Source organism: Tamandua tetradactyla, chromosome 6 (assembly GCF_023851605.1).
Source record: "Tamandua tetradactyla isolate mTamTet1 chromosome 6, mTamTet1.pri, whole genome shotgun sequence".
Lineage (NCBI taxonomy): Eukaryota > Metazoa > Chordata > Mammalia > Pilosa > Myrmecophagidae > Tamandua > Tamandua tetradactyla.
Window position 1 is genome coordinate 40337502 of NC_135332.1, and position 14655 is coordinate 40352156.

General features: G+C 37.8%; 2 protein-coding genes across 12 annotated transcripts in view; one reads left to right on the top strand and one right to left on the bottom strand.

Annotated features, from left to right (window-relative positions):
- TRIM37 (tripartite motif containing 37) overlaps window positions 1-6044 on the bottom strand; it is a 371934-nt gene extending 365890 nt beyond the window's left edge. For 6 of the 10 annotated variants that reach the window (XM_077164953.1, XM_077164952.1, XM_077164948.1 and 3 more), the window contains exon 1: window positions 5817-6042. The gene's annotated coding sequence lies outside the window, so the exon portion shown is untranslated. Of the gene's footprint in view, window positions 1-5771 lie in introns of all 10 variants that reach the window. The other 4 variants (XM_077164951.1, XM_077164950.1, XM_077164955.1 and 1 more) reach the window with 3 other exon arrangements.
- Window position 6045: 1 nt separating this feature from the next.
- The window catches only part of GDPD1 (glycerophosphodiester phosphodiesterase domain containing 1), a 61757-nt gene continuing 53147 nt past the window's right edge, over window positions 6046-14655 (top strand). For both annotated transcript variants that reach the window (XR_013177665.1, XM_077164971.1), the window contains exon 1: window positions 6046-6348. Coding sequence is in view for 1 of the 2 variants with exons in the window: in XM_077164971.1 (XP_077021086.1) it covers window positions 6207-6348 (142 nt within the window). In the remaining variant the exon portion in view is untranslated. The remainder of the gene's footprint in view (window positions 6349-14655) is intronic.

A 14655-nucleotide genomic window follows, 5' to 3' on the forward strand; every position in this document is an offset into this window, starting at 1 on the left:
AAACACTGGTGTGCAAATGTCCGTCTGTGTCTTTGCCCTTAAGTCCCTTGAGTAGATACCTAGCAGTGGTATTGCTGGGTCGTAATCCATTCTGCCATTCTATGTCTTTTGATTGGGAAATTCAGTCCATTAACTTTTAGTATTATTACTGTTTGGATAATATTTTCCTCTACCATTTTGGCTTTTGTATTATATATATCATATCTGATTTTCCTTCTTTCTACACTTTACTCCATGCCTCTCTCTTCTGTCTTTTCGTATCTGACTCTAGTGCTCCCTTTAGTATTTCTTGCAGAGCTGGTCTCTTGGTCACAAATTCTCTCAGTGACTTTTTGTCTATAAATGTTTTAATTTCTCCTTCATTTTTGAAGGACAATTTTGCTGGATATAGGAGTCTTGGTTGGCAGTTTTTCTCTTTTAGTAATTTAAATATATCATCCCACTATCTTCTAGCTTCCATGGTTTCTGCTGAGAAATCTACACATAGTCTTATTGGGTTTCCCTTGTATGTGACAGATTGTTTTTCTCTTGCTGCTTTCAAGATCCTCTCTTTCTCTTTGACCTCTGACATTCTAACTAGTAAGTGTCTTGGAGAACGCCTATTTGGGTCTATTCTCTTTGGGGTGCGCTGCACTTCTTGGATCTGCAAATTTAGGTCTTTCATAAGAGTTGGGAAATTTTCAGTGATAATTTCTTCCATTAGTTTTTCTCCTCCTTTTCCCTTCTCTTCTCCTTCTGGGACACCCACAACACGTATATTTGTGCGCTTCATATTGTCATTCAGTTCCCTGATCCCCTGCTCAAGTTTTTCCATTCTTTTCCCTATAGTTTCTGTTTCTTTTTGGAATTCAGATGTTCCATCCTCCAGTTCACTAATTGTAGCTTCTGTCTCTTTAGATCTACCATTGTAGGTATCCATTGTTTTTTCCATTTTTTCTTCTTTGTCCTTCACTCCCATAAGTTCTGTGATTTGTTTTTTCAGATTTTCTATTTCTTCTTTTTGTTCAGCCCATGTCTTCTTCATGTCCTCCCTCAATTTATTGATTTGGTTTTTGAAGAGTTTTTCCATTTCTGTTCGTATATTCAGCATTAGTTGTCTCAGCTCCTGTATCTCATTTGAACTATTGGTTTGTTCCTTTGACTGGGCCATATCTTCAATTTTCCGAGCGTCATCCATTATTTTCTGCTGGTGTCTGGGCATTTGATCAGATTTCCCTGGGTGTGGGACCCAGCTGGTTGAAAGCTTTTTCTGTGAAATCTCTGGGCTCTGTTTTTCTTTTCCTGCCCAGTAGGTGGCGCTCGTGGCGCTCATCTGTCTGCACGGCAGTCGGCCCAGGAAACCGCGCGTGGAGGCGGGGGTTGCTGGCCGCCGCGGCTTGGGAGAGTGCTGGTCCTAATTGCCCAGCTGGCCCGAAACACCAAGCATGACGGGAGGGCCCCGCTATCCAACGTTCCCAGTCAGACCGGGGAGCCACGTGCGTGGAGGGGACCCCAGTCGCCAGCCGCCCCGGCCGGGAAAACGCGCGCCCCTCGGGTATCTCACCGCAGCAGATTCTCCCTGCCCGTTCAGCTGTTCCAGAATGGGGTACGCTGTCTTTTTGGTCTCTGTCGTGACTCCGGGAGCTGTTTCGTATTGTTTCTGTTTCTTTAGTTGCTTTTCTGGAGGAGGAACTAAGACCCGCGCGTCTTACTAAGCCGCCATCTTCTCCGGCTCTCTTTTACAGGTATTTTCTTCTCTGTTATAACTCCACCTTTTCCTTTGATCTTTCTTCCAATCTTTAGGGGTGTCTGGGTTATGCCCGTTCTAAATTTTTCATGTTGGAAAGGGCTGTCGATAACATGGGATAGAGGGACAGAATTAGTTGTTCTGGAGAAATTGGCCACTCTGCATTTCAGGACTTTTCTGGTCCAGGGCCCCATCTGGAGGGTGTAGGTTTCTGATCACGTGCTCGGGCCTCCGGGAGCGCCACATCGCCAGCCGCACCCCTCCACCTCCACCCTGCCCACGTGCCATACATACATTCTTGATAATAATTATAATTTATCTCAAATTTCCTTCTTTAAAATATCGCATAATTATAGCAATTTGAGGGATGGTGAATAAGTCCGGGTTAGTTTTAGTCCTACTTTATGTAATCATGTAAACATTCTAGTGCTTTGCCTGGTACATGTAAAACTCGGGTAAGCGCCACAATTTTTAACAGTTTTGTAGACTTAGTTTGTACCTTTTTATACCTTTTCTTGGTCTTTTCCAAGCTGGACTTAGTTTTTGTACGTTTATGCTTTATATATAGTAGCCTCTAAAATCCCTTGGCTATTTAATTGCCCTTTTTTTTTTTTTTTTACCAGCCACAACTTTGTATCTGTTCTAAAATGTGGGAAATAAAGTACTTATTAGTTTATAGGTTGGAATTCTCCAAACTTTTTGCACAAAAGCCAGCTGATATTTTATGTTTAATTTTCAGTACTGTTCATATTGTTTATCAGCCCACGTCAGCACAGCAGCTCACTGGTTTGATGTCTTTAGGAAATAGTCTGGTGTGACTTCTACCCTCTTGGACATTGCATCCCATCTAAGCTTCAGCTTATTCATCCATAAAATGGGGAAAATATTTCCCCTGCCTACCTCAAATAATAGCTAAGGTTTAAACATTTAAAGTAAGACAATGGCGGGTGCAAGGGTAGTTCCCGCCTGCCATGCAGGAGCCCCAGGTTCAATTCCTGGCTCCTGCACTTCTCCCCTTCCCCCACCCCCAAATTTTTTTCAACAAATGATGCTGCAATAATAGCATAGACTCATGGAAAAAGAATGAAATGTGACCCCCCACCCCATACAGCATACATAAAAAAAAAAAAAAAGATCATGCTCATGGAAGTCCTTCGTATATTCTAAAGTACCTCATAAATATAAAGGATAATTATTACTCCTTTGCTTGTTACTGATAGTTCAGATCCAATTATATTCTAAATACAATTTAAATATTTTTCCAAAACTTTCCACAGTAGAAATGATTCTGCTCATATGTATAGCAATGAAAATATTTTTCTATTTGAACAGTTATAAACATTTCTAAAGTATACATTGCATCCCATGGTTCCTTTTTTTTTTATTATAAAACCTTAACAAATAAATGTACATTCTCGACGTACAAACATTCCATTCATGGTGTACAATCAATGGCTCACAGTATCATCACATAGTCGTGTATTCATCACCATGATCATTTTTTTGAACATTTGTATCACTCCAGAAAAAGAAAAACCTCATACATACCATAACCCTTACCCTTCCTTCTCATTGACCCATGGTTCCTTTTTATTGCAAACATTCTAGAGGACTATATCAGTTGGCTATTACTTCCTTTTCTCCTATCAAATTATATGTACTTGAGCATTGAACTGATTTTATCACAGCAATTTTCTCAATATAAAAGTGAGTATACTGAGTTTATAATTCCATTTAAAATATTGTCTTTGTTTTTGAACATAGCTTTGTAGTTTTTGTGAAACTAATATATGGGCATTGTGTCATGATTTTTTTAACTTTTTTTTTTTTAACAAAGGTAAGAGTAAGTTACCTGAATTCTATTGCTCTGAGTTAACTGGTAATATTACAGTGAATATCCATAGCACATATAAATATGTATTCATTTTAATATAATTGGAATCTTAGAATACATATTCTGTAATTTGCTCTTTTCACTCAACAATATATGGTAAAAAAAAAACAATATATGGTAGACATTTTTCCTTGTCAATAAATGTAAGTCTTTATCATCATTTTTTATGTCTGCATAGTTTTCATTATCATTATTTACTTAACCTGTTCTTTATTGTTGGATTTAGGGCTTCTACAAACAATGATGAATACTTGTGAAATTTTCTTTGTAGAATAAACTCCTAGACCTAGAAATGATGGGTCAAGGAATGTACACAATTTATGTTTTCATACATATTACTAAATTGCTCCTACAGAAAATTGGCCCATGCTCTAACCTATTATCAGATTCCCTTATTCATAGTTGGAAATCCTGTTGGCAGTCTCTCAGTACATCAGCATAGTAGCAATTTAGTACAGTAGTTTTCTTACTTTGAACAGTAGTATCACAACTAACTCATGAGCTTCTTCAGAATTCTGGGGTTTGTTTGTGCCTTCTGGTCCTAGTAATATGTGTCCCTCATCATTTGCCTCTACTGTCTAGAACACTAGTGATTCAGACAGTACAATTTTACATGAGATTGAAATGACAAGGAATTGTTGGACTAGAACCCAAGTGTTCTTTTCACTGCTTCTTGGATCTGCCGAGTCTGATATGCTTCAAAGGACAGTTTTGAAGTAGGAATTTCCCTTATGGTATATTCCATAAAGAGCAAGACTATTTGTTTCAAGAAAACTGATGCTATTTCCTCTTTAACTTCTTGACCAGAATGAAATAGCAATATCAGTCACTAGATGTAAAGTCTTGGGCAAACTACTTACTTTTTGTACTTTAATTTTACCTCATTAGATCCTCATAACTGCCCTGTGAAATTAGATACTACTACAGCCATTTTACAGATGTAGAAACTGAAGCTGAAACTAAGTGGTATGCCAAAGTCACTTAGCTTGTAAATGGTATACCTACGTATAAGGAGTCTTAAGTCTAGAGATCTTTTTTGCTAATCTACAGGTACCTCCATATCTGATAGTTACCTATTTTTAGTTAATGTTTATTTTTCTGGTAATAGTTATCAAATACATGTATGTGTCTGTGCTCATTCTAAGTAGTTGTCAATAAATTTAAAGAAGAGTTGCCATCAGGTGATATTTTGGAAAAGGGAAACAGAAACTTACATATCAGCTGATCTTTATGATATAGTTTGATATAGTTCTTAAACCTTAACAGACGGTTTTTCAATCTAAGTTTTCTTAAAATGTTTTACTTTTTTAAAGTTTGGTTTTATTTGGACATTTGTACACTTAGTTCTTTTTCTTCTAAAAGGCATTTACCATTTCTTTGGTATATGGGGTCAGATCAAGAAATAGTTTGCTCATGGTAAACTGATGCAAAAGTCATTTCCAGCTACTTTTTTTATTCCCCAGCTACTTTTTTAAACCTAATGAAGACCCATTTTTCAATAATCTTCTAAATTTTGTTTACTCCTCTTAAAGATAGACTTTTTAGGAACAATAGCATGTATTATTAGCATAGAAGTAATCATCTATTCAAAATTCTCTTATTTTACAGACAAAAGTAAGAGAAAATGAGTGATTTTATCCAAGGCTGGAGCAAGAATCACAAGATTTTAAATACTCGCTCTGCATTCCTCTTCTGTGGGAGACATTTACTTGCAAATTGTCTCCTTCAGCTCTGGATGCTTTTGCCTTTTATTGTGTTCTTATTGTTTTAGTAGTTTGCAATGTGTATGATAAAAGTGAAACAAATAGGGCCTTCTGGAATTTAGTTGCCAGTCTTTCTAGGATATTTAAGTGATATCCTAAAATCTTGCCAGCGTTTCCTTATTTTAAATGAGATTTTCAGTCAACAAATATTTGAGTCCTGACGTGCAGGTGGCACGGGGAATTGCATTTTCACAGTGAATTGAAGGAGGAGAGGAGTCGGTTTCTTAAATATTTGACTAATAAACTAGTACCTTTAACTGTATATGACAACAGGGAAAATTTTTCCTTGGCTAGACAAACTGAGGGGTTTATTATTTGTTTAAGCAAACGTTAACACCTCCATCAGTAGCAATTCGTTATATTTCCTAGAATAGGGGCTAAGAAATACCTTGGAGTCTTTCCTTCCTGATGTGATTTCCCAATTATGTCATACCTTCCTGAGGCTGCACTTAAATCCCACTTTTCTGCATGAGCGATGGCGAAGGCACTGGCAGGTTTCCAAACGTCTGCCTCAGTTGGGAATTTCTTCCAAATGTTGCTGTCAGACCACAAAGCTAGCTGGTAAAGTGCTCACAACCGAACTTCAGAAGGCGCCTACCCAGGAGCCAGAGCGCGCCTGCGTGTAGGAGCCCCTTTGTTACTCCGGCGCTGGGGTCTGGCTGCGCCTGCGTGGTGAGCCGGCAGGGACAACTGCGCTGCGCGACTGGCACCAGCTGGGGGCGAGCAGATCTCCGACAGTCGCCGCCGCCGCCGCAGCCGTTGCGACCATCGCAGCGGAGTTCAGAGGGCCCGGAGGTGGGGGACTTCCCACGCTGGGACTGAGATGTCGTCCACCGCAGCGTTTTATCTTCTCTCCACCCTGGGAGGGTACTTGGTGACCTCATTCTTCTTGCTCAAATACCCGACCCTGCTACACCAAAGAAAGAAGCAGCGATTCCTCAGTAAACACATCTCTCACCGTGGAGGTGAGAGGGGTCCCCAGAACCCGATGGCAGAGGGGGAGAAGCTTTTTTACCGACTAGAGCTGAGGGTCTGTTGGATTTTCGAAAAAGGCAGGCGGATGGAAATAGCGTAAGAGTTTGAGGAGGAAAGCGAGTGTGTGCAGAGAGGACATCCCCGGAGGTGAAGACGGTGTGAAGGGGGAGGTCTCTGAGGGAAGAGAAGGAGTCTTGAGGCAGAGCCAGGGTGGTCACGGTGATGGGGTCTCTCCAGGGCAGAGGGTGCGGTATGAGGGGTTCTGTGAAGGAGGAAGGAGCAGGGTGACAATGAGAGGTAGATAGACGGAGCGTTTCTCGGTGGGTGTTTAAGGATAATCGCAAGGTCCCATCACAGCTGCGAGACACATTGGGGGAGCGCGGTGCAAGACTGGCGTACCCAGCCTGGGGAGCTGGGTGCTCACGGCTCGGACAGCGAGCGGGTGGCTGAGCGTGTGGGGAGAGCCTGAGTGATGAGCTTGGGCACCTGAAGGCTTCCAGGGCTTGGGAACAAGATGAAGCCCGTGCAGTGCTGCATGCAGCCCGGGTATGTGTAGTCCCCGGGGGCAGGTGCTGCCCCCACGCTTTGAACACTGCTGAAAGCGGTGGCCCAGAGTCACACAGAGGAAAACCGAGGCCCATTGTCGGGGGACACTTCCCAAGGTCACCGTGGGAACTTGGGCAGGAATGGGAAAAGAACTGGAGTGACCTGGCTCCCAAGGCTGCAAACCTTGCACCTATTTTATTGAGCCTCACTCTGCACCTCGCGGTGACATGTGGATATCTAAACGGCTAAAAGATGACTTAGTTTATGACAGGACATTATTGTTTAAGGAACACAAAGACAAATTTCTTTTGGAAAAGTGTCTTGCTAAAAGGAGTCTAGGCAGTCCACCCTCTAATTTTCCAGGTTACAGCCCAAATCTTTTCTTCTTCATTATTGGATAATAATGTGTCTTCATTGCATTTCAAGGATGATGTACGAAATGTTGTGAGATGGGATTATTTCAGTCCATTTTAACTGTTCTTTAGGGATGAATTTCAAAAACCAGATTAAAATTGCTTGGGATTTACTGTCTAAATCTTAAACTGGTAAATTCTAGGAGATTACATTCTAAAATTCAATTCAGTACCAAACACCTTTTCTAACAAGAATTGTCATCCAGGACTAAAATTTAAAATGTCACAGAAATACATAACCTGTACAATTTTGTAGTTATAGTTTTGAGTAGTAATCCTAACCTCCTGCTCATGAAAAGCATCAAATATTTAAAGGGTTACCAGCTATAAAGTGCCATGTTATTGCTTATTTGGTTTATTTGTGTTTTAATACGTGATTAAGCTGTGAGATGACATGACTAATGTACCTTCAACCATTCGAACCAAGAACTGTTAGTGTTTAAGATGTTACCACAGAAGCAATTTTCAGCGTTTGTAGTCCTATTTTGGGATTATGCAGTACCCATTGTAGTTACCAATTTATAAAAAGAAAAGTGTGCTTATTAAAACAAAAAAAAAGGCTTAAAAAAACAGATTCTCTAAAATCTATGTTGTCATTAGGTATGTTCTAAATTTTATATTAGGAGAAATACATATTAGTGTTTTAATATTTGTGACACTCTACAGGTGAAAAAAAGATGAAGTCCAAAGAGGTTAAAAAATGTGCCCTACAGGGTGGGCTATGGTGGCCCAGCAGGCAGAGTTTTCACCTGCCCTGCCAGAGACCCGGGTTCGATTTCCCATACCTGCCCATGCAAAAAAATAAAAAGGGCTCAACAATGCAACAAGTACCAAAGCTAGGATAAGTTAGGCCTCTGATACTCATTTACTGTTGGGAAATATTTCTTAAATATTTTATCCTTATGTATTAAGTCTTTTCAGTGGTTTCAGTTTAACCCCTTCTATAACAATTTCCATTCATTTTTTATAAATCTGGCATTAATATTTCTATATTCAAAGATGTAACTGAGAACCTTGTTAAAGATCTGCAGACTCAAAATCTGTTTATTTACCTGCATGATGGTCCTAAAAGCACCTGAGAGTAAGTTCTCATCTCTTAGTGATTAATAGGCTTTTGTTGAATATGTCCACCAAAGAATACAGTTGATTCGAGAGATATAGAGGAGACATTTACTAAAAAAGCATTTTGTAATTCAAGATAGTAAGTCTATGGAAAATAAGACATAGTTGACTAGAAAGAGTTCAGCTCCTCCCTTGCATTTTATTTTTGAGTTGGACTGATCAGAGATTTAGTCTCTGTGTGCAAATTGTTAACATTTGGGCTTATTATCTCTTCCTGTAACTGCATGTACCTCAGATTCCATGTAACTAGATTATTGACCATTCCAAAATTGAAACACTGATTATTATATGTACATAAAGTATATATACCTGAATTGGTATAACCTGAATCACTTAAGGTCTACTACATTATATCTACACAAAAACATTATGATAAAGACTTAGACAACCTGAATCAGATTCTGGTGCTACAAGTAGTTAGCCTTAGGAATAAGCCTTAGTTTCCTTATCTCTAAAATGGGGACTTTTTGCCTTACCTGTTACGTCTTTGGGTTGTTAAATGGATCAGGTATATTAAAAGCACTTTGAAAACTAAAATTGCTTAGAAATATAAGTGTGGATTCAGAGGATCTGCAGTTGTATTTTGCAATAAAACATAGGATTATAGAGAAAGAATGAGCTTATCCTATACTTACATTTCCAAAGTTGTAATACATTTGCGTTTTACTAAGATGAATTATTATTTTTTTTTGGGGGGGGGTGCATGGTCCGGGAATCAAACCCAGGTCTCCCGCATGGAAGGTGGGCATTAAGATGAATTATTTTTGAGAATAGAAAAATACTCTTTCAAAAATTAAATGATATAGGCTTTGTTCTTACCTCTTTAGGGCGTACATGAAATTACATTATATTGTAATATGATTTGTTATTATATCAGCTTCCCTTACAAGACTGGGAGTTCTTCAAGGGTAGGGATAAGGTTTTATTAATTCTTTTGTCACTAGCCACTAGCATAGATGCTAACATATAGCAAAAATAATAGCTAATTATCTGCCGACTAACTATTGAATGCTAGATGCTTTCCACATGTTTCTCAAATCTATTTGGACAAAAAAATTTTTATAGTTATAATTATTTATGAAACACTAATAGAATGACAGATATATCCTTTGGATTAAATGGAAAGCAAGCAATAGTCTCAAAAGGCCATTTACTTAAATATTGTTTGAAATTTTGAGATTTATTGATATTTTAATTTATATTTTTCCCAATTGCATAAATAACTCATGTTCAGGGTAGAAAACATAGAAATGAAAAAAGAAAAATAAGTTCTTAAAACTTTATTATCTGGGTTAATCTCTGTTATTATCTTGAGGAAGTATACCCTTTAATATATAGTTTCCTATGTTTGGAATCGTACTTGTATATACATTTATTAAAAATACCTACTGAGTTAGCTAAAGAAATAAGGACAGCAGGGAAACAACTTATTTTAATCCTCCCTAACCTATCTGTGTACCAATTGAATTAAGCAAGAAGCTTTTTAAAAGAGTGCTGTTTATTAGGTTTCAGTAACCAAAGAATAAGACAGTAGCTACAAGTGATCAAATCCCCACCTTGCCTCCTAATTTTTCTTCCTTGGTCTCAAAGCAAAGTATTGTTACAATTTGGGCATCCTGCCACAGATTGATTTGGAAGGTGATGAGTTTGAGGAGAAAGGTTGCTCTTGGACAGTGCTGAGCCCAGCTGTGTCTGGGCCCTTAACTTTAATTGGTTATTCAAGGAGGAAACTGATAAACAATGAGAATCTCAAGGTGTCACTAGAAGTAGCATTCTGTTGCTGCACCCTGGAACATGCCCCATGTCAGGTTATTGATTCTCTTCAACTCTTGTTCCCACATTCCTATTATCAGGGAATCCTCCTCACTTAAAAAAAATTTTTTTTAATTGTAAAATATAACATATATACAAAACAAAAAAGAAAAAAAGCAGTAATTTTCTAAGCACATCACTGAGTTTGTCATGGACGACCATTCCGCCATCTCAGATTTTTCCTTCTAGCTGCTCCAAAACACTGGAGGCTAGAGGAATATTAATATAGTGATTCAGTAGCCATACTCGTCTGTTAAATCCTATTTTCTCTATTATACCTCTTCTTTCTCCTTTAATCCTTCTCCCAACCTATAGGGAACTATGGGCAATGCCTGTCCTGACTTTCATGTTAAGAAGAAGTATCTCTAGAAAAGCATAAAAAAAGAAGGGGTATCTCCCTGGTTTTTGAAAAGTGAGGACCTTATTCCAATGGTTTGCTCATTCCTACTGATGGCATATTAGCAATGGAGTAATTTATCATTTATTTAATAGTACTTTTGTACTTAATAAAGCAAGCTTTAGTAAACTTGAAACTAAATTTTATTTATTTCCATTGGACAACTTATATATACCTTAAACTTTTTAACAATACATAAGCCTTAATTTAAAGATACTTTATTGCTAAAAAATGCTAACCATCATCTGAGCCTTCAGTGAAATGTCGATGTTGATGATTGCTGATTGATTGGGTTGCTGACGGTTAGGATGGCTGTGGCAATTTCTTAAAGTAAGACAGCAATGAAGTTTGCCTCATCAGTTGACTCTGTTACCAGACAAAGGTGGGGGATTCTTTTGCTCTATGTTCAAATGACCAATTCCTGAGCCACTGGGATTTCAAAGAGAGAAAAAGTTTACTACTAGGCACATAACAGGAGATCAGATGGCCTATCAGCCCAAAATCTGTCTCCTGGAACTGCAGTAATTCTGATAGTTTTATAGAATTAAAAATGGGCAGGTTTTAGGATAATGAGCACAGTGGCCCCAGATGATATAATTAGAGGTGATCTAATTATTGAGCATGTGCAGATTGATTACGTGCTTAGTCACAGAATATATGTAAGAAAATGGTGGCCTTAATATAATGATGGGTATGATTTTTAGTATTATAATGAGATATAGGTGACTTTGTAAGTTAAAGCCTAAACTACTGTGCGTGTCAGGTGGGGCCATTTTGATTAAATCCAATCTTGGTTATCAAGATAACTTTAGATTTGGAGTGGGTTAGGTTTGGGCTGACCCGAGACCCTTCATTAATAAACATTAGTGGCTGTTTTTAGTGATTACAGGACTCTAAAGTTGAAAAGCTGGGTAAATGGGTACAGATGAGGGTTAGTTACAAGGTTTGTTTGTTTCCACATGGACAGGCACCGGGAATCGAAACCGGGTCTCTAGCATGGTAGACGAGAACTCTGTTTGCTGAGCCACCGTGGCCTGCTCTAGTACAAGGTTTTTACAATCACAGGGGCAGAAGATAAAGGCTCTACAATCATTATCAGAGACCAAGGCAGCTGGATTACAGTTTAGAGATTTCAGGTATTTTCCTCCGTCTGCTCCCATATACCAGAAAGCAAAAAGGAATATCTATATAATGTTTCAGTAATCAGAATCATCCCTTAAATCCTAATTTCTTGGTTACAACCTCCTCGTTTCATGAAAGATTTCTCTAAAGAATGTAATGCTGTTTGATAGCAATTTATCCACAGTAGAATGTCTTTCAGAGTTGGAGTCAATCTTCTCAAGCCCTGCCACTGCTTTATCAACTAAGTTTATGTAATATTCTAAATCCTTTGTTGTCATTTCAACAATGTTCACAGCATTTTCACCAGGAGTAGATTCCATCTCAAGAAACTACTCTCTTTGCTCATCAACAGGAAGCATTCACGTTTTATTATGATTTATTTATTCAATAAATCCATTCAAGTTTTATTATGAGAATGCAGCAGTTCAGTCACATCTTCAGGTTCTACTTCTGTTTCTAGTTCTCTTGCTATTTCTGCCACATCTGCAGTTACTTGTGCACTGAAGTCCCGAACTCCTTATCCATAAGGGATGATATAAATTTCCTCCAAACTCCTGTGAATATTGATATGAATGAATCACAGATGTTCTTAAAGCCATCTTAAATGGAAAATTCATCCTAAGAAGGTATTCAATTTACTTTGCCCAGATCTTTCAGAAGAATCACTATCTATGGCAGCTGTAGCCTTACAAAATGTATTTCTTAAATAATAAAACTTGAAAGTGGAAATGACTCCTTAATCCATGGGCTGCAGAATGGATGTTGTGTTAGCAGGTATGAAAACAACATTAATCTCACTGTACATTTCCATCAGAGCTCTTAGGTGACCAGTGCCTAGTCAGTGAGCAGTAATATTTTGAATTTTTTTTTCTGAGCAGTAGATCTCAATGGTGGGATTCAGATATTCAGTAAACTATGTTATAAACAGTTGTGCTGTCATTCAGGATTTGTTGTACCATATATAGAGCACAGACAGATTAGATTTAGCATCATTAAGGGTCCTAGGATTTTCACAATGGTAAATGAGCATTGGCTTCAATATAAAGTCACTAACTGCATTAACCCCTAACAAGAGAGTCAGCTTGTCCTTTGAAGCTTTGAATCCAGGCAATGACTTTTCCTCTCTAGCTATGAAACTCCCAGATGGCATCTTTTTCCAATAGAAGGCTCTTTCCTCTATATTGAAAATATGTTATTTAGTGTAGTCACCTTCATCAATTATCTTAACTACAACTTCTGGATAACGTGTTGTGTCTTCTACATCAGCACTTGATGCTTCATCTTTCATTTTTGTATTATGGAGCGATCTTCTTTCCTTAAACTGGCTGGCTAGCTTCAAATTATTCTCCTGCAGCATCTTCACTTCTCCAACTTCACAGAATTGAAGAGATTGCCTCATTCTGGATTAGGTTTTGGCTTAGCGGAATATTGTGCTGGTCTGATCTTCTGTCCAGACCACTAAGACATTCATTGTATCAGCAATCAGGCAGTGTCTCTTATAATTCATGTGTTCATTGGAGTAGCACTTTTAAGTTCTTTCAAAAACTTTTCTTTTGCATTCACAGCTTGGCTAATTGTTTGGCTCAAGAGGCCTAATTTTCAGCCTATCTTGGCCTTCAACATGTCTTCCTCACAATGTTTCATCATTTCTAGTTTTTGTTAAAATGAGAAACATCATACTCTTCTTTTCACTCGAACACTTAGAGGCCATTGTAGAATTATTAATTGGCCTAAATTCGATTTGTTGTGTCTCACAGAATAAGAAGGCCCATGAAAAGAGTGAGAAGACAGGGTAATTGCAGTGAATTACCTGTGAATGGTTTGGTGAAGCAGTTAGAATACACTGAACACATCAGTTAAGTTTGCTGTCTTATATGGGCACATTTTGTGGTGTCTCAAAACAATTACAATAGTAACAACAAAGATCACTGATCATAGATCACCATAACAGATAAAATAATAATGAAAATGTTTGAAATATTGCAAGAATTACCACCATGTGGCAGAAACACAAAATAAGCATACTTTTGCAAAAATACAACCAATAAACTTGCTTGATGTTGCCACAAACTTTTAATTTGTCAAAGAAAATGCAGTCTCTGCAAAGCACAATAAAACAAGGTATGCCTGTAATTGGTACTTACTGCCTATGTGTCAATATATGGTTTGAACATCATCATTCTCTGCTTTAGGTGGGTCTCTCATGTGACTTATTGACATTTTTTGGATATGGCACATAGTTCTAAAGTCAGATTATTACATAATAGCTATATCAGTGTGTTTGATCTTTTTCCTATATCTGCAAATATAAATTTTACAAGCTTTTTTCCTTGGAATATAGAAATAATTCTTCAGTATTCCAGGAAACCCAGATTGAGAAGTGCTCTTTTGTATATACCATCTTTAATCCTTCCAACCTCTTTATGCTGTGATCTATCAGACATAATGCTTCTAGACACATTATAAATGTGTGAACAACTAAATTTAGAAATGGAGGAATTTACTTTCTTGCTTGATTACTGAATAACTCCATTTTGAATTGAGAAAGCATTTATTTGCCCTAAGTTTTCCTTTCCAACATCAGAAATCCTTAATTTTGGAGTTTGTTCTTGTGTGGTACCTTGTCATATTGGTCATCAGTTGTAAAAGTATCATACTCATACAGACACATGTATATTACTTATTACAAAGGTGTTATTGATAGAGGTGATTGGAGAGTAACTGTAAATAATTCTACAATGTTACTGAACATACTGAAATGTAAAATATTTGGGAGATAAAAAGGAAATTGGACAAATATTTCCTTCATAGCGCTTGAGTCTACTTAAAAATTCAAAGGAGAATATTTACCTTACTTTTCACACCATACCAACAACTAACCAAAG